This window comes from Fusarium coffeatum, assembly GCF_003316985.1.
Source record: "Fusarium coffeatum strain FIESC_28 chromosome Unknown BRIP53273_contig_232, whole genome shotgun sequence".
Taxonomy (NCBI): Eukaryota; Fungi; Ascomycota; class Sordariomycetes; order Hypocreales; family Nectriaceae; genus Fusarium; species Fusarium coffeatum.
In genome coordinates, this window is record NW_022158024.1 from 42,355 (window position 1) to 66,934 (window position 24,580).

Consider the following 24,580-nt stretch of genomic DNA (forward strand, 5'->3'; position numbering starts at 1 on the left):
GTAGCCATCGATCAGCAAGATTGGTTGTTTTCACTACTTGACGACTTTAATTGCCTGCACAACTGGGCTCGTTTCTGGAAAATACCACCACTTCCCTTGTTGGCGAGATTACCACGAGTGCTGCCGTCCGGCCTGAATTTCCGTGTGCAACGGATAACAATTGCATCGATGACCGTTCGTGCTACCTCGGGGGCCTCCTCAATATTTGTGTATGCATACGCCGCGTGTATACGCTTCGACGGAAGAAATGGTGATAATTCTATGAGGGTATTCTCGTTGTAGTGATAATAATGCAAAAAGCCTCTTCATTTTATCTCAGGGAAGGGTTCTTTTGTGAATAGCCCCTACGTACAACTGCGCGTGCATGAACACACAGAGTTCTTGCATTTGACGGGCCTTGCATTTACGAACTTCCTTTATGGTTGTACGATGAGTCAGTCGGTGAACAATTTGGTTGGGTAAATAATACCAGATCACAAACAGTTTAGCGCACAATTGCCGTAACCAGAAGCCATGGTATAAAAGCTTTAATGGCCAACGATCTCGATACTGTCTTGACTATTTGACCCAGGACATACACGAACCCCAATACCCATCATGACACCTGAACCTCTAAAAGGACCACTATGCACGAAATTATCCCTTACCAATGACCTTCGCACAATAGGTCTCAACCCCGGAGATAACGTCCTTGTTCACTGCTCGCTCAGCAACATCGGCTGGATAAACGGAGGAGCTGAAACCCTCACACATTCCCTCCTCGAAGTCCTGACCTCCGAAGGAACATTAGTCGTCCCCACACAAACAAGCAGCAACTCAGATCCATCAGCATGGGTCGACCCTCCTGTTCCTGAAGACTGGTGGCAAACCATCCGCGATACGATGCCTGCGTTTGAGCGGCAAACTAGCCGAACGCAAAGGATGGGTGTTTTGGCGGAAACGGTTAGGACTTGGCCTGGTGCCATGAGAAGCATGCATCCTCAGACATCTTTCAGTGCGATTGGTGCGAAAGCAGGTTTTATTACAGAAGGACATGCTTTGGATTGTATGTTTGGTGACAACAGTCCTCTTGCACGATTGAAAGAACTTGTTGCAAAGGTGCTGCTTATTGGTGTGGGATTTGATAAATGCACTTGTTTTCATCTTGCTGAGTACAGAACTGGGGCGCCGAAGGCTGATAATTCGTTCGCGGCTTTGATTGATGGGGCCAGAAAGTGGACTACAGTTTCTGATGTTGCGGTTAACGATGAGGGCTTCACGGACTTGGGAAGTGACTTTTTGAAAGAGGGGAACGTGGTCGAGGGAAACATTGGGGCTGCAAAATGTTATCTATTTTCTTTGAGGGAAGCAGTCAGCTTTGCTGAAAGATGGATGATTTTACACAGGAGGTCTGCTTGAGAAGCCATCAGTTTGTTCATTAAGAGGTTTAGAAGCCTGGTACAATTGCAAGAATGAATCAACCCATCCCGTTTTATTTCCCGCTGCCGTCTTCCCGCATGCTTCTATCAGTTGAAACCGCATCATCGTATTTGATATCGACCTATCGACAGTCAGTAATTCGGAATAAATCCAAGACCCGGTGGGCAGCAACTTACAGCGGTGGTCCTTAGGATACCATTATATGTCATGATTTCTTCCTCACTTCCATTCGGCGTATATCCACGTATTTCGGTCTGTGTTCTAGTTCTGGACATATCCTTGAGGTGAAACGAGCCAACTCCACCCGTACCATTGCCATATTTACTTTGGCTTTTGTAGATACCAGCTTCGTTCGTAGTTCGTCCTGAAAACAGCCGAGGAAACATCTTTCGAAAGAGTGGGCGAAGAGCAGGTCCGCAACAGGCAATTATGGCGAGGTTGACTTCGATGCTGCTCAGAGTACCGGATAACGACTCTCGAGAATTATATCCTGGCTTGTAGTACATCTTGTATAGCTCGATAACGCGAAGTATGCCAACAATGGTGACCCTGGATAATGTCAGCAGTTTCGAGACAAGTGCAGTCCGATTACTTACAGTCCACCAGCGAGAAACACCACAATCAAGCCCACCTTGGCAGCCATCCTCATTTTCAACCCTATAAACACCCAAAACGGAATCAACAAAACCAGAAAGTCGGTAACGATAGTAATGATGGCGGTCGATATGTAGAAGTTAGCCCCGTTAATCTGACGGGTTGGTTCTAACGTCAGATCCCAGTAAGCCTGGATAGGAATAGTCTGAAAGATGACTGTCAAAAATATTGCAATCATCAAGGCGATGTTGAAAGCGTTCAAGGCGTATATGGAGTATCTAATACTTCTTCGATGGCCGCCGAGACGTAGGAGGAAGAACAAGATGGATGATTTAACAAGGGCGAGGATCGGGTTGTAGAGGACCTGCATGATCCAATTGTAGAAGAGGACAGGTTCGATCTCGATGGTTTGAGGGATGTAGGTTGCGGGGAAGCCGATGTAGCCGTATTTGAAGACTGTCATCCTGCGTAAGTGACGCGTTTTCGAGTGTTATCTTGGGTAGCTTACAGTAATAGTTCGGTATTACCAGACCGACGGAGAATAACTGCGTCAATTAGCAGCTGTTCATGCCCAGACACAGGGTTGAGCCTACCATGGCAAGAGTAACAAGCCAATCATCTACAGTAAGTCAGCAAAACATACGATGGCATCTGGTGGGAAACTTACCAAGACCGATTTGCTTTTTACTAAACCTGTAATAAAACCGGAGCGCCCATATCAAAACCGATAGAGCGGTCATGAGGAATATGATAGCGATGGCGCCTTGCTGCAGCGGTGTTGTGGGCAATTCTGAAACAGGCACATAACGCGCCCGAAGGCTTTCACTCGTCGCCATTTTTGCGAGCAGGATTTTACTTCCAGAGACGCAAAAAGGAAAGAGGACATCTTCATTCTACGAGGCTGCAACTACGGGCACATTTAATAGACCTCCTAACATAGAGTCGACATACTGAGACTACCTAGCCGCAATCCAGCATGCTTCTTGCAAATTACAGTAGGAACGGTGGCGTTTTACTATTACCCGGGGTCTGGGTTTGCGACCAATTTCATCAGATCATGATTACTTTAGGTTGCCAAGAATACCGTGCCTGGGATTATTCTCCGAGATTGTTGGCTGCAGGTGTCAACCAACAGACTGTTGCATCCGTGGAAGATGGCAATTGTTCCGAGAGAATTCTTTGCCTTGCTCCTTTCATCGAGATGGCTTAACGACTCATTTACGCTTATGTGGCTCCATACATGAATTCTCTAACTCAACCGTTTGGGACTATAAATTAAGAATTACCTAGATAGCCCACGCTTAAATCCAATCGTGCATACAGCAAAATATCCCGCTCCTTAAACCTTCTAGCCTACTACCTGTCAAGCTTTTACTGAATATATCCGGAAGATCCATGTCAGTTAATAGTCCTTTGTATACCTAGTCTGCGGTTCCGACCTCACATACAACCCACCAAACGGATAAAATCCTCCATCTTGGCACATCAAGTCCAGACCATCGAATCAAATGCCACTATTCCCTGTCTTCTCCAAAACGTTACACTCGGTTGCGAATCAATGATCCGCATGGGGAAGATAGGCATGGACCGGATCCTCACCCGTCGAGCCGACGCAGGACCCTTGTAATCTGCAAGGTGCAGGGGTAACTACCAACCAACGCAAATCTGGAAGACATACCGATGCAGAATTGAGGCAAAGTTGTTTGGGTAGTAGACGTTGGTCGAAACCCTTGAGGATATGTTACGAAGATGCAGAAGCGAGATAACTCGGTCCAGTGATTGAGTATGCATGCTGGTTACTCCTACATGCACGAAATACATATATGTACAGACACGACGCAGCTGAATCAATCACTGTTTCGTGTGGTCACTTGCATCTTTGTCTTCTTTTTTTATCTTCCTTCCCAAGGCAGCGACATCATGCAGATCGCCCCTCGTGTTCTTGCCGGGCTGTTGGCCTTTCTTGCCACACAGCATGGCGCTGTTAATGCAGCTCCATCTGAAATCGGAGAGACTGTAAAGGGGGATCTTCTAGCTGAAGAGAAGTTCCAACTCACAACGTCTTCACTGTCCGAGCTCGACCAGGCTGACCCCAAGCATGCGTCGTTATTCTTCCCAGACGACAAACTGGACAAACGAAGTGCCAAGGCCCTTGCTTCGAAGAAATGCAAGACATTCCCTGGGGATAAGCTTTGGCCTAGTCAGCCCGTCTGGAAGCTACTTGATCTCATCACTGGAGGCGCTCTGATCAAGACTGTTCCCATTGGTGCAGCATGCTACGATGACTACGGCGTGTATAATGAAGCTCGTTGTAGCCACATTGCCGATCAATGGACCAATTCTTCCCTGCAGTAAGTCAACCCGACATCCATGATTATTTCAAATACTAACATATGTCAGCATCGCTGATCCAAGCTCTGTCATGTGGCCAATTTACCAAGGTCGCACATGCATGCCCATCAACAACATCACCACAGAGTGCACTCTAGGCGGCTACCCTTCATACGTGCTTGACGTACACAACGTCGCCCACATCCAACTCGCCGTCAACCTGGCACGCTCTCTCAACCTTCGTCTAGTTATCAAGAACACTGGACACGACTTCAATGGTCGTTCAGCTGGAGCTGGTGCTTTGGGTCTGTGGATGCAACGCTTCAAGAGTATCCAGTTCCTCAAAAACTACAAGACCAAGTCTTACAGTGGCCCTGCGTTGAAGGTTGCGGCTGGTGTTATTGGATCTGAGCTTTATGAGGAAGCGGATAAGCATGATGTTACTGTTGTTGGTGGTGAGGGTATGAGCGTGGGTTACGCTGGTGGATACTTGGCTGGTGGTGGACACTCGCCTTTGTCTCCTATCTATGGTATGGGAGCTGATCAGGTAAGGTCGCCAGTCATCACTTGATCCAACGGCATACTGATTTCCTTTAGGTCCTCAGCATCCAAGTCGTCACAGCAGACGGTCGCTTTATCACCGCAGATGAAACTCAAAACACCGATCTGTTCTGGGCCCTCCGTGGCGGCGGTGGAAGCACTTTTGGTGTAGTAACATCGTATACCGTCAAAGCCTTCCCCAAGATCAAAGCCGCCGTCATGAACTTTGCCTTCGGGACAAGCGAGACGGTCTCCCATGAAACATTCTGGAAAGCTATTCGCGAATTCTGGCAACGTATTCCAACGTACAATAAGGCTGGCAACTATGAGTATTGGGGAGTTATGCGTGGTGAGGGCGATGCTTTGATGTTTCTCATGTTTCCTTGGTTTGCACCCAACCATACTCTTGCCGAGTTAAAGACTCTCACTGGCCCTCTGTTCAAGGCTTGGAAGGAGCTCGGCATCGAGCCTCAAGTTACGGAGTCGGAGCATGATAGTTTTCTTGGTGCTTGGTCGGCGGGCTTTGCACGTGAGGCTGTTGGCAGGTCCAGTACGAAAACAGCTGGTCGTCTGATCCCAAGGTAAGCATTTCTTGCCCAAATTGTAAAAGATCTGGCTAACCATTTTCAGTGCAAATTTTGAGGATCCAGCCATGTTCAACAAGACCTTTGCCGCGTTGAAGAGTCTCTCCGACAAAGGCGGAAGCATCATCGGCTTTGGCATCACGGGTGGTCCAGGACCTCACCCCGACAACGCCGTCAACCCAGCCTGGCGCGACGCAGCAATGTGGGCCATCTCCGCCGTCGGATTTCCAGAGGGAAGCTCTGCGGAAGTTATCGCCGAGAGGAGCAAGACTTTGACGAATGACTGGATGAAGCCTTGGAGGGACATCACTCCCGGTGGCGGCGCGTATGCTTCTGAGGCTGATGTCACGGAGCCCAACTTTCAGCAGTCATTTTATGGTGCTGACAAGTATAAGAGGCTACTCAAGATTAAGGATAAGGTTGATCCTTCGGGATTGTTCTACGCGCTTCAAGGTGTGGGTAGTGAGAGGTGGTATGTCACTGGTCAAGTTGATGGATTGCCTACTCAAAACGGACAACTCTGCAGAGTCTAGATGTGTACGTGCAAATCTGCACAATGTTTCAATATTTACTTGTAAATAATGTCCAATAGTCTAAATAGAATACAAAAACCACGCCTGCATCAACACACTGAACTCAATGAACCAGCTTAGTTAATCTGGGTAAGCTCGAACTCCTTAGGTCCCTTGTAAGACTGGATCTCAGCGTTGGGGGTAGTAGCCTGAGTAAGCTGCTTGTTGGGGATTGTGTGGCGGCCGGTGGTGAAGCTCTTGGGGGTGATCTGCTGCTTGACGGTGAAGACAAGACCCTTCTTGGTGTGGTTGATGTCGAAGGTGCGGGAAGAACCCTCGCACTTGGCGTTGTAGACGTCGGGGAGGAGGTAGTTGGTGGACTGGACTTGGGTCTTGCACTTGACGGCGTTCTCCCAGGTCTCCATGGAGTTGGGCTGGATAACCTTGAAGGAGTAGCTGAGGGTGTTAGTTAGAGGTGAATGAGGAGGCTGGATTGGAGGAGACATACTTGCAGAAGGTGCTGTGAGGAATGCAGCTGGCAGAGAAGTCCTTGACCTCAAAGGCGGCGGAAGCGTTGACGCCAGCAGCGGCGGCAGCGACGATAGCGGCGGCAGAGAACTTCATGTTTGCGGTGTTGTTGTTGGTGGTGGTGTTGTTGATGAGAGTGGAATGTAGTTGATGAGATGAATAGTATAATGATCCTTTGATGTAGAGGATCTCATGGCCCTTTTGTACCTGAAATAATACCGTCGCATTCAACAACACGAGCCCACTGCCGATCCCATGACGATCCACTGAGCGTTTGTGGGGAAAAACAACCAAGCGTTACGGTCACAATGCCCAGACCTCGTATTCTGGACTGCCGAACGGAACTCGGCTGCGTAGGGAGGCGAGTCCTGGAACATTGTCTCTGGCGATGGTCCCAAAGCAGACATCAATTCCTCTACTGCAGAGTTGCTATTCAAGAAGCAGCGCATTTCTGTAATTTTTCCATGTCTAGAAGGGTCTGGATTGGACCCTTATCGAGTCGTGTGATAAAAATAGCTTCATTAGGTAGATTAACCTGACTGGGACAGGAAAAGCGGTGACTTGGGTGGAGTAGACTCCCGGTCCTCGAATTCTAGATGAATTCTATGATGTCACGCAGAAACTTCGGAAGATCGGAACGCACAGGCACGCGAATGACACAGCCAGCCATTGAGAGCTATTCGTATCTCGACCGGTTGATCTCCCTGCATGAATTGAAGCAGATCACTACTTTTGCAATTTACTTTGTACGAAGCTCCAAGATTAGCCAATGGCGGTTGTAACGTAACATATTGGACTGGTCGTCATGTTAGACGGCATTCGCTTCTCGTGACGAGTGTCGAGATGGATAATACAGGAGTAAACTGTTTGTCGTATTAATTTGCGCATTGTTCATCGGGAGGGAGAGATGTTCAAAATAGAGAAGCCCAAATTCGAGGTAACTGTTTCCCCATGGGCTATCCTTCACAGTACGGTGAATTAGTGTTCAGACGCCAACAGAAACTGTTGATTCCAGGTAAATGACAGCATATAGAAGCAAACCCCCAATATAAGTGATAAAAGAATAAAGAAATCACCTATTTGACGACCTACTCATCCTCCAGCTCTTGAAGGTATGCATAAATTGTAATCTCGACTTGAGTCAACTTACCCTGAATCTTAGCATTGTTGGGGCGGATGATAGGCTAGTCCGCCTTGAGAAATTGCCTCGGCACTTGAATGACATCACTCAGCGAAGAGCTATCTGCTTTCATCCTAGTCTCAGGAGACCCTTGCATCAATATCAGGGGCAAAAGTCGAGTGCTCGATTCCCTTCTATCCTTTCTTTTTGATGCTCACTCTAAGAACCTCAAGGCTTTTTTTCTTGAGTATGTGTCTCATCAAGAGGCTGTGATTATTCTGACAGTGAGGTGGTGTGCTATAACCTCCATTCTTCTTGACGCTTCTGATCAACGCGATGGCTCGATGGCGGGGGCGCAAGGGTGACATAATTCAAGGGACGCGTCTGATGCAAGACTTCCACCAACCATTTCTGTCAGGCTTCACGATGCTCTCGGATTATCTTGTAACCGATCTGGCCTCCTCATGTGTACCCGGATGTGGCTTGACTGTACTACTCCAAACAAGATATAGCCAATTGGATTCTAACTTTGACTGTGCCGAGGTTCAAATTACTCACCACTCACATTGACTCGGGCCCTCATTCAATTCATTCTTCCATACTTTGACACTCTCAAAATGCCTTCTTGGTCAGCTTCTTTACTTGCGCTCTACATTAAATGGATCCGTCAATCCAAAGTTATATTCGACGATCCAGAGAACACCCGCAAAGCCCTTCAAGATGGCTACATCCGACCACAAAACTTCAATCCTCCCACCAACCTCGGGTCTGATATCATCATTGACCGCGTCGACGTGAATGAATGGCCCTTGTATAAAGTATCCTCGCAATCTCCCTCAGCACCACGCGATGCTCTTCTCTACATCCATGGCGGCGCTTTCTTCCGAGAGATTGTACCCCAGCACTGGAATCTTGTCGCGCAGATAGCTCGCGAGACGAATCTCGATGTTCTAGTTCCTATTTATCCACTTGTTCCGAGACCGGGAGCTACTGCCGAGAAACTTGCGGCTGGGTTGATGGATATTTGTCGTTTGAGTAAGCAGAGAGTTGTGAGTATTGGTGGAGATTCTGCTGGTGGTATGCTGGCTCTCGCGACTGCTCAGCAACTACGAGATACGCAGCCTGAGCTATTCACCAAGCTTACATCTCTGGTCTTAATCTCACCGGTTGTGGATCTCGCGCTTGATCATCCCGAAGTTGTGCGACTATCAGAGATAGATCCTTGGCTTGGCATCGCTGGAATAAGCGAGGTCATCACGCCGAAATTGGCAGTAGATCGTCCCGTGAAAGATTCTATTGTCAGTCCTCTGTATGGTAGTGTGGAGAATCTGCCACCAACAATCTTACTTTCTGGGACTACTGATATGCTTTGCGCCGACGCGAGACGTTTGAAGTCCAAGTTCAGTGGAGGTGATGCTGAGGTAGCTTCAGAGGGGAGTGCGGAGACAGATCGATTGCTTTATGTTGAGAAGGAGGATATGATTCATGTATACGCTATTCTTCCAACACCTGAAGGTGCTGAGGCGAGGAGCCTCATTGTCCATTTTATTAACAAGTACTCGGACAACTAGTCAATTACAAATAGAGTTACCAAGTAATCCAATATTGGTTGATTAACTCCTCTTCTCAGTTCCAGCAATCAAAGTCTATCGCACAACAAATACCAGTCTTTGAACTTCACGTGCCGTTTCAAGAATCTTTCTGGACTCAACCGATGGACTTTCGTGCAGTCAGCTGCTCAGAAATCTTCTTAGCCAAGATCTGATGAAATGGCTGCGTAGGATGCGCCCCATCAATATACATATACTCCAAAGCATTGTATTCACAGTTTGCCGATTTGAAGTCCGGCACGGAAGTTCCCCTGCGATAGCGTTAGTATAAATAACCTAGACAGACCCATGCTCAACCTACGCCTTATAATCCGCACAAAATGCATTGCTCTTATAGACAGCCGTTTCAGGAAACTGTGAAGGATCCTCCGTAACCGCCTTAATGAGCGGAACAATGCCAAATAGGAAAAAGGTACTGTGCTTCAGATCGTGACGCAATTGATGCAAAAGCTTCGTCAGCTTCTTGTTCCAACTTTGACTTGCAGCTATCAACTTCGGAGCAATGTCCTTGGGCCTATTGTTCGGGAAAACAGACTGCGGAGGCGTCGAGATGAAAAGGAATTGTCTAGCGCCGTAGCTGTAGAGATCCAGAGTAATTTCGCGAATGCGCTCAATCGTTGCAACGATCGTGTCCTCTTGGTCTTCATTGGTGATTGTTCGGTAGATATCGTTAATACCTATGAACATAGTCCAAAGTGTTTCCTTGGGTGGAAAGAACCCAGGCTGCTGTTTCGCGTAGACCTGGAATTTGTCATGCACTTGAGTATCGACGTCGTTCGGGCCAGTCGTCACAATGTCTCTATCGACAACTGCACCTCCTACAGCCATGTTGTAGAGTAGAATTGAAGACTTGTTGTACTGTGTTGTCAAGTACTCAGGCCACATTTTACCATTGGAACTGGTCTTTCCCGTATTCCCAATTGGGTTCGACAGAGAAGGCTGCTGGCCCAAAACGTCGAAACGAGTATCTGTCCACGAATCGCCGCTGGGAAATAGTCAGATCGAACTCGGAAGAGGGAAGGGATGACTGACAAGGATACAATCTTGGTGATCTTGGATAAGTCAAAGCCATGCTTGGGCGGTGGTGCTGCGTTCAGACATGGTAGCAAGCCTAAGAGAGGAAGAAAATCGGTTGCCTTCATTTTGAAAGTACGACAGAAGGGATTGACAGGATGAGATAGGCCAATGCCGAAACCTGGGGTAATATGGGCTTGTGGCCTCGGTAAGAGATAGACCGAATCGGCGAGCTAACGCATTTCAGGAAGCTGTTTAATTTAGCCTGATCTGCGCTTAGAGTCTCGGCATTTGCTGGCTTCAAATTGGATCGATAGAATACACTTTCTATTCTTTGGCGCAGGATCGTGTCTTACGGAGTGATGTCCTTCACCTTCTTGTGCCAGGCCCTTATCTCCTTCACAAAAGCCTCTGGCTGTTCCCAAGCAGCAAAGTGACCGCCCCTCTCCAACTCATTCCAATGCATAATATTCTTATAGTACCTCTCACACCACTCCCTTGGCGCATAACTATTGTCACCGTTGAACCAACTCACCCCAACCGGAAGATCAATCTTCCATGCTGTCGCGGCAGAAGCGCATTCCCAGTAATATCGAGCAGATGAAGCCCCAGAGTTCGAGAGCCAGTATAACATGATTGTGTCGAGCATTTCATCTTTGCTGAATAGCGCTTCTACGTCACCATCGTGATCGGTCCAGTCGTGGTACTTTTCGTAGATCCAGGATGCTTGGGCAACGGGAGAGTCTGCGAGGGCGTACCCGATAGTTTGGGGCTTCGTGGCTTGTTCGAGAGAATAGCCTTTGAAACCAGTGTCTCTGAACTTGTCTAAACGCATTGCCTTTTGTTCAGCCTGTGTATCCTGAATCGATATTTGAATTTCCTTCTGTGAAAAGGTCAGCGAACTTCCTGCAGACGGATGACTGTGAAACCTGCCTTGTTCTCGAAGTAGATGGAATTAAAATGGACAGCCATCAAGCCTTTCGGAGCTTGATGACCGAGGCTCGCAACCACGAAAGCACCCCAATCCCCACCTTGAGCTACCCATCCAGTCTCATCGTAGCCCAGCCGCCTCATCAACTCTGCCCAGGCTTGCGCCGTACGCTCATGGCCCCAGCCAGTCTCGTTTGGTTTCCCCGAGAATCCATAGCCTGGCAATGCCGGAATAACCAGATGAAATGCGTCTCCAGAATCTTCAGGGTTGTTGAGCTTATCAATGACATTCCTAAACTCCAAAACCGACCCAGGCCAACCGTGAGTCAGCAAAAGTGGTGTGGCTTTCTCAAGCTTCGACCGGATATGCAGGAAGTAGATTTCCACTCCATCTATGGTTGTCGTAAATTGGGGATAAGAATTAAGCCACGTTTCGCAGCGCCGCCAATCGTATTCTGATTTCCAGTACGTGTAAAGGTCTTTGATTGCTGCAAGCGGAACACCTTGAGACCAGTCATTAACGAGCTCCTTCTCCGGCCATCTTGTCATATCAAGGCGGGTTTGCAAGTAATCAAGGTCAGATTGATTGATAGAAACCTTGAAAGGTCGGATAGAGTCGCTGTTTGATTGGGCCATTGAAAGATGGTTATGATAGGGTTATTGAGTTCTAGATTCAATCCTAAGATCCGTCACTTCGCGATAGTAACCTCTTGTAGTCCATTGATGCTGACAAATTTGTCCAATCCAATGCTTGACGTCACTGTCGTCGATAATTTGTCATCCCCCTCATGACCGACCGAATTGGGCTTAACCAGGTTCCCGAGCCCTCGGGACCATCCACGTCTTGGAAAGTCAAGTCAAACCACCTACGTTGAGCCGTCAATTCCGTTGCTATAGATCTAATTTAGTGTATGAGCGGCATTAGCAACGAGGCTAGTCACGTCTTTCACACCCGGGACAATGACATTCTCCGATAAAATCGTAGGACTATATCTCGGAATCGTAAGAGGATGCCATTAAAAGCTCAGCCAGTACCTCTTTCTTGCGGTGCTGGCTAAATCACTGCCATGATTCAGGAAATGCCAAAGCGAGCGAACTCTTACACTCTAATTGGCTAAGTAGCATCCATCATGGGGTATCGCTATCTAGCTCAAACACATTATTAAAGATGTTGGTTCCAACCAACACAACCAGCACGAGCCAACGAACGACCATGGGAAATTGACCTATCGACAATAATGCCTCAGGCAATACGGAAACTGGAACTTGCGTTATAAGCGGTGTGCCTGCGTGTCTCGTACAACCCCAAACCCATCATTTCTACGAGTTCACACCAACCTTTACTCGCAGCCGATTTTTATCTCAATCATCTCTTCAATCTAACAAAATGACTGGTCGTGGAAGGGCGGCGCCCATTATCCTACCTCGTCCCGATCCGACCCTCGAGACTCGGCCGGTGCCTCGAGAGCGCCACTACTCTGTGCGATCAATTGGTCCAGGCTCTGCGCCTGGAGCCCGAGAACAGTTCCAATCATTAGAAGAGGTGAAGCAACAAGCTAACGACACCGGACTGAACCCCAAGCTTTACGAAGAGGAGGATATCAGACTGCTTCTCAAGCTTCTCACGAGCGAACATGACATAGATTGGCGGGAGGATAGGTCTCGCGATGAGATCCTTGACCCGACCTGGGGGCCTACTTTCATGGTCACAGCCTACTCCGAAAACGCCCTAAAAAACCTTGACCAGGCCCTATTGAACCTTGTGGAGGCCTGTTGTCGCTTTCTCTTCAAGGATCCTCGCTTCGAGGCATATGCGCAAGAAACCTTCAAGCGGCTTAGGTTTGACGTAATTGATGATAAAGACCTGTTAGAAAATGCATCGGACGACAGAATCAGAGAAGAATTTAATGCGCATGTCCGATCTCTGCGGCTATTTAGAGAAGACTTGGAGGACGAAATTCGCCGTGCTGAAATGCTAGAGCATAACCTCAACCGACCGATTGGGCCAAGGCGCTATGACTTTTGCATTGCAATGGGCGAGAGGACCATCGAGGAGCTAGCGCTACTCGTATTCTCTGACAAGGAGGAAGAGAATGCTTCGGTATTGAGGGCTGTCTCTGTCAAGGTCATCGAACGCTGTTGGTATTATCCCGAGGAGGCGGACCATGAGTTGGTTTATGGCCGTGGACCCAACAAAAGGTACTATGACGGGAAAGCCACCTGTCCTGTATACGATTTGCCCTGGATCTGCGGGCAATTGTATGATTATTGTGGCCTTCATGAGATGTTTCCATTGTCCCAATACCATAAGAGGCTTTATTAGGCGTCAGCGTAATCAATTTCCCAATACGTCAAGTAATGTCTTGCTTCAATGCTTGAGATTTCCTTATACAAGAAACATACAAAGGAGTACGAGATGAGGAGATTCAGAGGATTCAGAGAGGATAAGGCACAGCTGTCTGGCCTTCCATAGACTACGAAGCCTTCTCTATTTTGGATTAAAATCTTTTACTTGACAGATGACATTACCACCAAAAGAACCCAATTACGGTTAAGAGTAACCCAGGCTAACGTCGCATCTAACCACTATGACCCCTCCATCCATTTGGCCCCCATCAAGGGGTATCTGCAATCTGCACTGCGTTATTGTTGGGGGCCGCGGTAGGTGGTGAAAGTGGTCGTCGATCAGTATTAATCTGGGGATTGTCAATATGGTGTTGACTAGGTTATGGTAATCAACTAACCTTCATTATAAACACAGTAACTGATTTCCTTCTTGATGATGCAAGGCGAAGCATCAAAATGACTCGGATTCCACTTTTTCAGATCTGCTATGGTCGTCTTATACTGACGAGTAATTTCATTGCTATTAAACTCTTCGCCGACGTTCTGGTTCTGAGTCTCTGTTCAGTCGAGGGAGATTTGACACTCTCTTCTATCCCATGTACTAGATGCTCCGGTCTGTGGTGTTGTGTAAGTCAGTCTGCTTGTGCGTCTTGAGCAATATGTACTTACACTATTGTGGCAAGCGCATCGTGTTTGAGCAAAGATGGCGATGGCTTTGGGTGACTCAACCCGGGAGGAGACACCCTGTGCGATATCATTTGTAAATCGCAAGTATCGCTGTATTGGATAGTGTAAGATGTTTGACACGCGGGTGAGGCGAGCATGAAAGGAAGGATGTTTTTCAAGTTGACAAACATGTTGAATAGGCCCTGCAGTGCTTGAGATTGCCGTTAAGTAGAACGAGAGTGGAATGGTTCAATCTTTCCATCGATTGACCTTTAGTGAACGGTTATAAACAAAGTATGGGCAAGGCTTACAATTTTCACTGTTGGCGGCGGGTCCGAATGTTCAGAAAGCACATACCACAAAATGGCATATGCGCAACATGTCAACCAACATTGTGGATAGCGGCACAGGCTTCCAACTATCAAGTGCTTCGCTTACAGTGGATGCCTAGTTACTTATCCATAAATCAATTTCCCATTCAAGGCCCACTACTCACCAACAATGCCCAACCCAGGCAAACACGAATGTGGATGTCAGTCTCCAGGTCGTGGTCCCAACTGCTAAAGGATCTAAGAATTGAAGATCAGGACGTCATTTTGACCATGACGCTGTTTTACAGCTTAAGGCTTGAAATTTAGATAGACTGTTTAAGTTGTTTAACGAGCAGGTCCTTCAAAGTGTACGAACAAAACAACAACACATTGGCAATCGCAGACTGTGAACCTGATGCCAACTAGAGCTCAATGAGATTTACGGCCAAGGTGCTATTCAAAATGTGTAGTAATCGACTCTATCTTGACATGCTTTGGAACTGAAACACACCGCAGCTTAATACCACTTTTCACGATATTCATCCAAAGGCCACATCTCATCCAAACCAGCATGCTCATACCACTTCGCACAGATCAAAGGCAAATCAAGAATCGGACATAAGTAAGTCCTTACCCTCATAAACTCTCCTTCCGGGTCCCAGACCATATTCGTTATCATCTTCCTCCGGGTACGTCCAGCTGCGATCGATCACTTTAACGAAAACGTCCTTCAAAAGCTCTTCATCTATCTTCAGATCTTCTGGAAAGACAAGTGCCGCAAGTGTCTTGATGATCTGATCGTCCAATACAATACAGAAGCCATAACGTTGAGGACCATCTGGTCTGTTGAGGCAATCCGAGGAGAACCTTCTACGCCGCTTTGCATTTTGAGGAAACAGGCCGAGAGCACGGACGTGAGAGTTAAACTCTTCTCTGACACGATCGTCAGAGGCGTTTCTCAAAAGCTCTTGATTCTCGATGACGTCGAGTCTGAGACGCTTGAAAGCCTCTTTTGAGAACGGTGCAGTCTTGCGGCATCAAAGGAAGTGACGATGGATGGCTTCGACCAAGCTCGCAACAGCCTTACCGAGGTCCTTCTTAGCAGTCTCCGAATAGGCTGTGACAACAATAGTAGGGCCCCATGTTAAATCCTCTGGCGGAGTACCATCTTCACGCCAATCCACATCGCATTCGCTGATAAGCAGTTCGAGGAGCTCCTTGGTATCGTCTGCTTCTTCCCCATCATCCTCACTCAGACTGCTGGCTTCAAGCTTCTTCTCTAACTCTTCGATGGAATGAAAGTTTTGTTGGGTTTCAGGGGAGGCAGCTGGTCCGAAAGAGCGCAAGTCGAAGTGACGCTCCCTTGGAACTGGACGAGTTTTGAGTGTTGGGTCTGAGGGAGGTAGTTTTATCGGGGCTCTTCTTCCGCGGCCAGTCATGTTTGTGAGTCGGGCTTAACAAGCGAGAGGATTTTATACGATGACAATTATGAGGATAAAGGGACTTTTAGGAGATTAGATTGGTACAAGGAAAAGGCAGGATCGAACGCTTATATAATAGTTTGATGTATCGAGTGGGCCATTGAATTCTTCCGGGCATGTCCTTGTATATGTTTGCTAAAGCCAACAGCCATGTCTGAGTTTGACCACGACCCGTAGACTAAGAGGTTGGAGCCTGTAAGCACTGACGTTACCTGGTTGGCCCTCCTACTCCAAACTCAATAAGATAAACGTCCTTTCAGGACTTATTACCATAATGTCAAAAGGTTCTAGATTCATTCAGCTGGAACCAGAATTGTCGCACTTCGTGATTTGTATTCATAAAGGATTCGATACTCAAATGAAAGTCAGATACAGAGATCCAAAGCATTGGCCTGTGCTGAAACATCTGTTGGTTCTGAGTCTTCAATGCGACAAGGCCGGGGCTTTTCAAAACCAACAAAGTCCACTCTTTCCAGGCACCGATGTCTGCCTAAGCCATCCTCTCCACAACTAGGAGCTCGGCCTTTCTCAGTTGAACAGTCCGACCAGAAGATAGAACACATAAAACAACATACTCAAAGGCCCAAAAATCGCCATGGGGACAATTGAGACAAGAATATGACCTCCCCTGTCAGTAAATCTCAACGACAAGATGTTAGAACTTGCCAAATAACATCGGTCTCCTCGTGATAGTCTGCCAAAACTCATCCGACACCAAAAGATCCTCAGCACCCTCCCACGCCCACGGTCCAATGAGACGGAACTTTGTGTTGAAGTGAGCACCGAATGCCCAGATAACTAACAAGCGGAGTGTTGTTCTGAGGTCAGTGGATGATGCTCGTTTCAGCATGTCTGTCAAACCGGGAGCTGAGTTCATGTCTAAGGCTAGTTGATATGCATAACTCTCGTGGTCGACTCCATATGTCACTCTTGCAGTTGGCTTCGTGTGAAGTTTGTAGTGCTCTTCATCTTCAGGTTGGAGGGAGAGTTTGTGCGGTGACACTAAGTTGAGAACCCATAACTGGGCCTGCATCTCAGCTAGAGGCGGGATAGCTCCTAGAGAAGGTCTCATGAAACCTATGAATCCGACTTCTGGTCGGCCTTGTTCCCAAATGCCCCGCACGAAAGATGAAGGATGTCGTTGCTCATCTTGGTACAGCGTACGAAGAAACGGGAAGGTCTGTTTGTATCCTGTACATAGGACGACCATGTCTGGTCGGATGGTCTGCGTCTTCAGTCTCTCGTACTCTGGTCGTCCGTTATCGACAAACTCAACTGTTCCATCTTTGCGTATCATCTTAGGCAGAGGTGCAAGGTCGACTTGTCTTCCGTGAGTATCAGGAATCGGAGTCTGCACAAAGGCTGACCTCAAAGCGTAGAGCCAAAGCTTTGGACTTGGTTGTCTGGGACGATACGGGAGGCTTAGGTAAGGGCACACTTTCATCGACTTATTAAAGAAGACTTTCACTCTTTAGCGATTAACTCCCGTGCGATGAGATGATACTTACTCTTCGAGGGATGACGTCGAGCTTTGCTAATTTCTCCAATCCATTGATCCATACCAAAGGTTGTACCAGAGCAGATCCAAAGTAGAGATTTGATGTAGTAATTATAGTAATCCCACAAGATCATACTTTTGCGAAGAACCGGGTGGACGTAAGTCGTGTCGAATAGGTTTGCTCGGCTCACATCGATAGGAATACCAGGTTCATTTGGATCGGGCTTCCTACCAAGGATTGGAAGAAGGATTGGTCCTGGGTTTCTCTAAAACATCCCGCATTAGAAATTGGTAGCATTGACAGCTGTGTATCATACCTTGGGTGCGAAGTGAAAGCCATCTTTATGGCACATCAAAACCTGCTTCGTTGGCGAGTTTACAGCCAAATACGCTACATCAGCGCCTGTCTCACCTGATCCAATCACCATAACTGTCTTGTTGACCCCAAACTGACTCTTGGTCTTGAATTCCGACGAGTGAATAACTTCCGGGATATGATGGAGACCCGGCATGACGGGAAGGTTTGGTTCTCTGTGTAGTCCTGAGCATACTGCCACAGCATCGCAATCCCAGTAGAAGGCTTCGCCATCTCTTCTTGCGCACTCAATGCTGTAGCCATTGCTAGCTGTTCCTTGAACAGTGCGGACTTCAACACCAAGGTCCATGTGAAGCCATAAGTTGAAGTGAGAGCAGTAGTCTTTGAGATACTGGACGTAATCTGTACCACTGAGGAAATCTGTCTTCTTGTTGCAGCGAAAGTCGGAGAAGGTTGTTAGCTGCTTAGATGACACCAGCTATCGGCAGCCTTTGTTAGCCTGAACAAATGATGGGATTGGGTTGCGCTACCTCGGCGTCCTCGTAGACTCTGGTGGAGAAAGCACCACCAACAGAGTCATCAAGCTCAAAGAGCCGAGCCTCAATTGGTTCGCAATCCAAGTTCAAATGTGCTCTCAATAGGTACTTCAGTGTCACGAGGCCCGATGGACCTCCACCAATAACTGCGACTCTCATAATGAGCAGTCCCGAATACTACACAAACAAAACTCAGTCGGAACAGATCAAACAATATTCTTCGGGAAAACAGAGATAATTTATTGAAAGATCTGCTGCAGAGTCACTTGAATGACTTGCTGATGGTTGTCACCAACAAAGGATTCATGCAGTTTGATAGCTGCAGGGATTGAAGGTGTCGTGTGGACGAATTTCCAGGGTCTAAGAGGATGGATCTGGAGACAAACAACAGTCTATGATGTCCGAGCGTCGAGATAGACGCCATTTAATGCAGCCAGTTGCTCTGGCGCAACAGCGCTGTTACCTAGGCACCGGCGTCAAAGTTTAAGGACAACCCGGCAGGACTAATTCCTTGACTGTGAGTCAAACTACTATTTTGAATGGATACCAATGCTATCAGAACAATGTATTCCTTCTCATATCTGAAAACTAAACTATCTATATAAACAGCGTGCTCTAAATTGAGAACCATGTTTCCGTCATCACCAACACCGCAATGCCAAGATTTGGCAAAGCCACCAACAGAGCAAACATGCTCTAGTCCATTTCTTATCACCAACAATTTGAATCCCAAGACGATGAATCGCCAAGATCCCCCAAGTCCATCGCCCTTATGCAGAGGCAATGCAAACTGCATATACGCAAGCAGAGATTACATTCTCCTTCAATCAATCGTTCGGCCACGACTGAACAAATCTCAAGCGCCAAGTGTTTTATTCAACCAAGCAAACATAGCCCTTGCCATCTCCTGCGGCGCACCGGTCTGACAATGGAATCCAGCCGTTCCATTGAAAAAGTGCAGTTCGGCCCTATCCCCCAACCCATCCTTGACTCGCTGCGACTGTCCCGCCATAAGCGTCTCAAACTCTCCATCCGCAATCCAAACAGGTATCTGAATACGGTCCAGCAGACCGTCCTTCAGAGAGTACTCCTTGATCAGCTGGAAAAACTCGTAGATGGAGGTGGTTTTGAAGGCCCATTTGGCTTGGAGCATACCCCACTTGAGATCGGTGCTGCCTTCAGGATCCGCGAGTACGTCGTCCATTGCTTTGTCGAAGGCTTCTTTTTGACCGGATTCGAGGAGGGCAAGGATCTTGGGAGGGAGGAAGGCGGCGTACGCGTCGTAGCCGTCTAGAACGCCGCCGTTGAGCATGAGGGCTTTGAGACGGGGCTCGAAAGCTGCTGCGCGAGCTGCTAGATAACCACCGAATGAATGGCCGTACAGGATGAGCTTGTCGGTATCTACGAATGCAGCTTTCTTTGTGAGAAGATAGTCGACAACCGGTGTCGCAGTTCGCTCCCAGTCTGGGATGAAGCCTACACCCTGTTCTCTGCGAGGAGTTGGCTGGCCTGGGCCTTCGAAGGAGAAGACGTTATAGCCACGGTGCAAAGCAGGAACGACAATGGTAGAGTATAGATCCTCTTGGGCAGCATCAAAGCCTTGAGTGAGAATGATTGTTGGCGACTTCTTGGTATGATTGCCAGCATGAGGCTGCGAGTACCAAATTCCCGAAACATTAAAATCGCCACTTGGTATCTCGATTCTTTCAGCAGGAACAGGCAAGGCAGAGATGGCCTTATCGAACGCTGCTCTCTGCTCGTCCCAGTACTCATTAATTCTCGGGTCATCCCAATCAGCTCGGTTATAGACATCGGCTCTTCGGAAGTAATTGGCAACTGAGAACCACGTAGCCCTGACATTGACGGAGTCACGAGCATTCTCGGGATCAAGCGCTTGGGCCTTGGTATCGTTTGCGAGTTTGAACCATTCTTTGGTGTAGCTTGCAAAGTCACCGGGAATAATATCTTTTGCGACGGACAGAATGGGATTGATGTCTGCGCCGTCGTTGTGGGCTTGGGCGAGACCAGTGAGGATGTCGAAGTTGAAGTTGGAATCTTTGTTGAGATTCAGGATAGGGCTCTTGGGTTTGTCTTCCTCTGCAGTTCCCAAATGAGGGAACACAAGAGTTGCGAAAACAGCGAGGATTGAGTATTTCATGTTGTAAATGCTTGAGATGAAGAAGCTGTTGTTGATGCTCTGTTCATTTAACTATACGAAGGAGTCTTCCTCTTTATAGTTTTCTGGTCTACCTGGTTTCTACGTTCTACGAAGAACTTCAATTCTTCTCAATTGCCTACTACAAGGGTTTACAATTACGTCGGGCAGATACGCATTCAGATGACGAAGATATGATCGTGAAAGTCTTGTGGCTGTCGGTCTCGCAAAGTCTAACTTAGTAGAGAAGTGATTGTCAGACTCAGCCCGATTACTGTCGCGAATTATCCGGCATGATTGGTCAGTTTGGGCCCATCTCACAAATGAGATAAGCTTAAAGCGCCCAAGATTCCCGTCTTATTCTTTCCGAGAATTCCGTTGTTCATGCAGGCGTCGCAAACCTATTTCTTGACTTGCTATCATTCCGCCGCTGCTTCAATTCCACCTAAGCCTTCATCGTCAGTCCATGAGGCAGTTTTCAATCACAAGGATGCAATGACATCGCCACTACCATTCCAAGACAGTACTCGCGCTGCGTCATTTTTGTTTCTCTTAATATATTGGAAATTATAACGTTAGGCACATGACTCGAGACGCTTCTCCAAGCTGGCTGGTCAACTCAGATGACGCGAGTAATGCGCAGAACGTTCACATTTCGTAAATCCGTACAACAGCCAATTTCACCACTAAAAGCATCGCTTGGACTAACAACTGTTGGTTTGAACGGCGATCCCTCGCTAAAAATTAGTTACGAGTCCAGGGCATCGAATCTCGGCAATTGCCGCACTAAGCCCGGGGCTGTTACGTGAAATAAAGAAACATGAGTTTCAGCCTCTTGGCATGTTGACTTCGATGCTTGCAAGGGTCAATTGACTGGTTTACTTGTCTTATTGGATCGGTTAAGGGATGAACGAGGAACAACGAGCCGTTGGGCGTACGGCTGTCATAGGTGTTCATCTTGGTTGTACTATTTGCGATTTCTATTAAATTGATCTATTGAGCTTTGGCTAGCCTAGAAGATACCATTCTTCCTGTTGCAAATACTGGGTAAAGTTGGCAGACTTGGGAATACGTTCAGAACAATTGAAATAAGCATTAATATTGTGTATCTCGGAAAATAAAGATTAACGCCGTAGACATCCCTCATAAAAGTACACTTTCAGGATATAGTTCCTCGCATTGATCTCCTGATGTGCTGAAGAAGGCGTATTAAATATCATGAAATTGGAAACATCAAGTAAAACTATCAGCAGCTAGCCTCCATCATCTATATCAGCATGGGAAGCGTATATTGTCGATAATGACGGCCCCTTGAGCAGGTTAGGAGCTGATTGCAACCACTGTGGGCTGAGAAAGAGTTTGCAACCTCCCGAGGGTGGGCTGAAGAGGTTTTTGGGGCTGGTATCAGGTGCGCTCTTGGGAGTAGATACTTCTAACGTGTCGTTGTGGCTGTTCAGTGTACTGCTGGACTTCTTTGTTTGTTTTGTCTGCAGCACAGTCTCTGCCAGGTTGTGACTCCACATTTTGATCTTATTGACTGATTTGATAAAGATCTTTGGGCCAGGTGTGGTGCCGAGCGTATTGTGGTCGTCCGGCATAGTCAACAGGCTCGGATGGGGACCTTCTGCCTTGACATTGATCCGGGTCAAAGACGTTAACAGAAGCTCTTTAGCTTTGATAAGATCTCTGTAATCCGGATGACCTACAGGTGTATATTTTAATATATTTGAAAGGAGTAATGGATATCTCGTGACCCTTTGTGTAGGCTTAATTAGAAGGGAGTCTAAGTTCCAAGCACGGGTGAGTCGGCTTGAGGCTATTCGACATTCTTCCAACCAAAACACCACTCTTCGATCTTGCTGGATAAACTCTAGGTGCTCTGCGATTTGATCACTTTGGTCTAAAAACTCTTCAGCTACCCTAGTGATTTTGTCGATATACGACCTGAAGACAGAGCCTACAACGGTGGCGCTGTCTTCGGCTTCACTAGGCTCTGATCCAAGGTCGCGATCGGATATAGCCGCAAGATCATCGCTCAGGAGCATTGGCGGCTGGTCTGGGTCTGGGCTGTAGATATTGGCCACTGACGCTTTGAGTTCTGATAGGAAGGCGATGTGTATTGCAGCAATATCATCGATATTGCGGAAGATTATAGAGATTTGTTGGTCGTCTAGAACTCGGCAACTGTTGGCGGTCGCTTTGTAAACCCACAGTACGACCCTCATATCCCTTGTGAAGGTCGTCTCGGTATCAAGGAGCTCCTTGATAGCTTTCTGACGACACACCAGATGCCCGTTAGAGGGTGAATTCCGATTTGTATCTTTGATTTCGGCTCCGTGATCGAATGCTTGTGACAGTGCAGTCTGTGGATAAGACGTCGACGGTGACTCGTCCCCGAATTCGGCAATCTCTGGTGGCTTCGAGTCCTGTTCGGGTATGGGGTATAGTGCCCCGCCTTGCAACGTGCGTGTCGGCTGTGGCATAGAGACTTGAGCAGACATTGTACCTGTGGTTCTGTTCGAATCATGTAACTTGGTGTGGGCAATATCAACCCACGTCATCAGAGAAGAAACAGTCGCGAGAAAGAAACAAAACGGCCTTGTTCGTTTTTTCCCCCCCCAAAGACATGAGCACGAGTTCACAACATATGTATCAGTTCTTTCCTCATGGTACCGACATTGTATGTCAAGGGACTAAGACTGATAATCGATGTTGCATGCCAGTTGCCGACAAGAAGATTGTTACTTGCAAGGGCTAGACTTGTTCGGGACGAACGGCCGTTGAATGCCGAAGCGCACCTTATAAATGGGAGAAGTAGAAACATAATTAAACTTGCTTACGTATTTCCCAAGTGTCTTAGTATGTGAGTCGTTGCAGCCATTATACAGAATGTCCTTGATCCACGTTTCGTGAAATACGAAGGGCCAGTCTCCCTGCTTAATACGAGTTTGATGGTTGCAAACTAACACTAGTTTTGTAGAAGTCCATATTTGCCCGTAACGCTGGAATGCATTCCCCGCTATGTATAACGCACGGGGCGCCTTGTAGTTCAGCTGGATAAAGCTCTTATGGCATTTGTAGATGCCGATCTCGGATTGATAGCAGCTGAAAAACGCGTGGCAGCTAAGACAGAACAACCAAACAGAAGCCCATATTATAGACAGGTTAAATTGTGTAAATTGATTTTTCCGTGGAGTTGGAAAATGATTGTGCTATTTACATTACTCTTCTCTTTAACTCTCTATTTTCTTTCTCTACTTAAAGGTACTCTGTAGATTTCTTGCAGACTAGCCTACCTATACCTAGGTACTAAAATTACATTACTAGCTTAAAAGTTTATTATACTTACGTGCAGAAACCCCGAAACTGCTAATCAGTGATCTATTGCTACTAGGCAATATTAATAAATACTTTATCGTTAGGCGCTGGATAAAACGCAGAGGTCCCTTGTACTAAAACCTAAAATAAAGGCACTTCTGTATCAAGTATCGATTATCCACTTAAATAGGTATATTTGGCTTCTAATATAAATATTTAGACCAACTCTTGCATGTTAAGTTCCTTTCACCTGTTCATCCTTTGTTTCTAGATATCCAAATTCAACTCTATGTACCTCTACTCATTATCTAACCGCTTAGAGCACCAGGCATCACATGGCCTCTGTACTACCCCTGGATCTCGATCAACGTCGCTGGAGCAATTGCTTATAGGCGAACGCCGCCCCCCGTCATTACCGGTCATCTTCTCTCAAGTGGCACGTGATGTGTATCTTACTGGTACCCAATCCTCTTGAACGGCTGACACCTAGCTCAGACCCCTGTACAGCTGGAGCATGTAACGTCGCTTATGCAGCTTACCAACATCGTCAGAGACAGTGCGCCGGACCCTTGGATATAGGACCAATAGCAGAGCTTGGAACTGATGGACAAATGACAAAGAATTGATAGCGGCTCGTATAACCTATTCTAGTACTGGCCCTTGAAGCGTAGCTCGACGTTCTGGTCAGTTATTGCTTTTTTCTATGGAACATCTGATCGAAGCGAGCATATTCCTAAACCACGGACAAGGATCTCAAAGGCAACGTAAACG

The 24,580-nt window shown here is 47.2% G+C and overlaps 12 protein-coding genes across 12 annotated transcripts; 4 read left to right on the forward strand and 8 right to left on the reverse strand.

Moving 5' to 3' along the window:
• Positions 1-597: 597 nt before the first annotated feature.
• On the forward strand, positions 598-1,398 carry FIESC28_09198 (uncharacterized protein; the record flags this gene model as incomplete). The annotated part of the gene is made up of 1 exon (XM_031163335.1): positions 598-1,398. The coding sequence occupies one exon, from the start codon at positions 598-600 to the stop codon at positions 1,396-1,398; it is 801 nt and encodes a 266-aa protein (XP_031012592.1).
• A 73-nt stretch (positions 1,399-1,471) lies between these two features.
• Positions 1,472-2,849, reverse strand: FIESC28_09199 (uncharacterized protein; the record flags this gene model as incomplete). The annotated part of the gene is made up of 6 exons (XM_031163336.1): positions 1,472-1,540; positions 1,596-1,968; positions 2,016-2,469; positions 2,522-2,558; positions 2,607-2,632; positions 2,681-2,849. 6 exons carry the CDS (start codon positions 2,847-2,849, stop codon positions 1,472-1,474), a joined length of 1,128 nt encoding a protein of 375 aa, XP_031012593.1.
• Positions 2,850-3,933: 1,084 nt separating this feature from the next.
• FIESC28_09200 (uncharacterized protein) lies at positions 3,934-6,001 on the forward strand (the record flags this gene model as incomplete). Its single annotated transcript, XM_031163337.1, has 4 exons — positions 3,934-4,364; positions 4,414-4,891; positions 4,942-5,465; positions 5,515-6,001. 4 exons carry the CDS (start codon positions 3,934-3,936, stop codon positions 5,999-6,001), a joined length of 1,920 nt encoding a protein of 639 aa, XP_031012594.1.
• Positions 6,002-6,117: 116 nt separating this feature from the next.
• Positions 6,118-6,604, reverse strand: FIESC28_09201 (uncharacterized protein; the record flags this gene model as incomplete). Its single annotated transcript, XM_031163338.1, has 2 exons — positions 6,118-6,436; positions 6,489-6,604. The coding sequence occupies 2 exons, from the start codon at positions 6,602-6,604 to the stop codon at positions 6,118-6,120; spliced, it is 435 nt and encodes a 144-aa protein (XP_031012595.1).
• A 1,641-nt stretch (positions 6,605-8,245) lies between these two features.
• FIESC28_09202 (uncharacterized protein) lies at positions 8,246-9,199 on the forward strand (the record flags this gene model as incomplete). The annotated part of the gene is made up of 1 exon (XM_031163339.1): positions 8,246-9,199. One exon carries the CDS (start codon positions 8,246-8,248, stop codon positions 9,197-9,199), a length of 954 nt encoding a protein of 317 aa, XP_031012596.1.
• A 136-nt stretch (positions 9,200-9,335) lies between these two features.
• FIESC28_09203 (uncharacterized protein) lies at positions 9,336-10,380 on the reverse strand (the record flags this gene model as incomplete). Its single annotated transcript, XM_031163340.1, has 3 exons — positions 9,336-9,489; positions 9,540-10,223; positions 10,271-10,380. The coding sequence occupies 3 exons, from the start codon at positions 10,378-10,380 to the stop codon at positions 9,336-9,338; spliced, it is 948 nt and encodes a 315-aa protein (XP_031012597.1).
• Positions 10,381-10,604: 224 nt separating this feature from the next.
• Positions 10,605-11,818, reverse strand: FIESC28_09204 (uncharacterized protein; the record flags this gene model as incomplete). The annotated part of the gene is made up of 2 exons (XM_031163341.1): positions 10,605-11,102; positions 11,156-11,818. 2 exons carry the CDS (start codon positions 11,816-11,818, stop codon positions 10,605-10,607), a joined length of 1,161 nt encoding a protein of 386 aa, XP_031012598.1.
• Positions 11,819-12,569: 751 nt separating this feature from the next.
• Positions 12,570-13,505, forward strand: FIESC28_09205 (uncharacterized protein; the record flags this gene model as incomplete). Its single annotated transcript, XM_031163342.1, has 1 exon — positions 12,570-13,505. The coding sequence occupies one exon, from the start codon at positions 12,570-12,572 to the stop codon at positions 13,503-13,505; it is 936 nt and encodes a 311-aa protein (XP_031012599.1).
• Positions 13,506-14,089: 584 nt separating this feature from the next.
• FIESC28_09206 (uncharacterized protein) lies at positions 14,090-15,944 on the reverse strand (the record flags this gene model as incomplete). The annotated part of the gene is made up of 7 exons (XM_031163343.1): positions 14,090-14,143; positions 14,198-14,305; positions 14,552-14,641; positions 14,691-14,763; positions 14,949-14,958; positions 15,140-15,514; positions 15,593-15,944. The coding sequence occupies 7 exons, from the start codon at positions 15,942-15,944 to the stop codon at positions 14,090-14,092; spliced, it is 1,062 nt and encodes a 353-aa protein (XP_031012600.1).
• Positions 15,945-16,641: 697 nt separating this feature from the next.
• FIESC28_09207 (uncharacterized protein) lies at positions 16,642-18,495 on the reverse strand (the record flags this gene model as incomplete). Its single annotated transcript, XM_031163344.1, has 4 exons — positions 16,642-17,348; positions 17,495-17,750; positions 17,802-18,278; positions 18,331-18,495. 4 exons carry the CDS (start codon positions 18,493-18,495, stop codon positions 16,642-16,644), a joined length of 1,605 nt encoding a protein of 534 aa, XP_031012601.1.
• A 697-nt stretch (positions 18,496-19,192) lies between these two features.
• On the reverse strand, positions 19,193-20,494 carry FIESC28_09208 (uncharacterized protein; the record flags this gene model as incomplete). The annotated part of the gene is made up of 1 exon (XM_031163345.1): positions 19,193-20,494. The coding sequence occupies one exon, from the start codon at positions 20,492-20,494 to the stop codon at positions 19,193-19,195; it is 1,302 nt and encodes a 433-aa protein (XP_031012602.1).
• A 1,250-nt stretch (positions 20,495-21,744) lies between these two features.
• On the reverse strand, positions 21,745-22,992 carry FIESC28_09209 (uncharacterized protein; the record flags this gene model as incomplete). The annotated part of the gene is made up of 1 exon (XM_031163346.1): positions 21,745-22,992. One exon carries the CDS (start codon positions 22,990-22,992, stop codon positions 21,745-21,747), a length of 1,248 nt encoding a protein of 415 aa, XP_031012603.1.
• Positions 22,993-24,580: the final 1,588 nt, after the last annotated feature.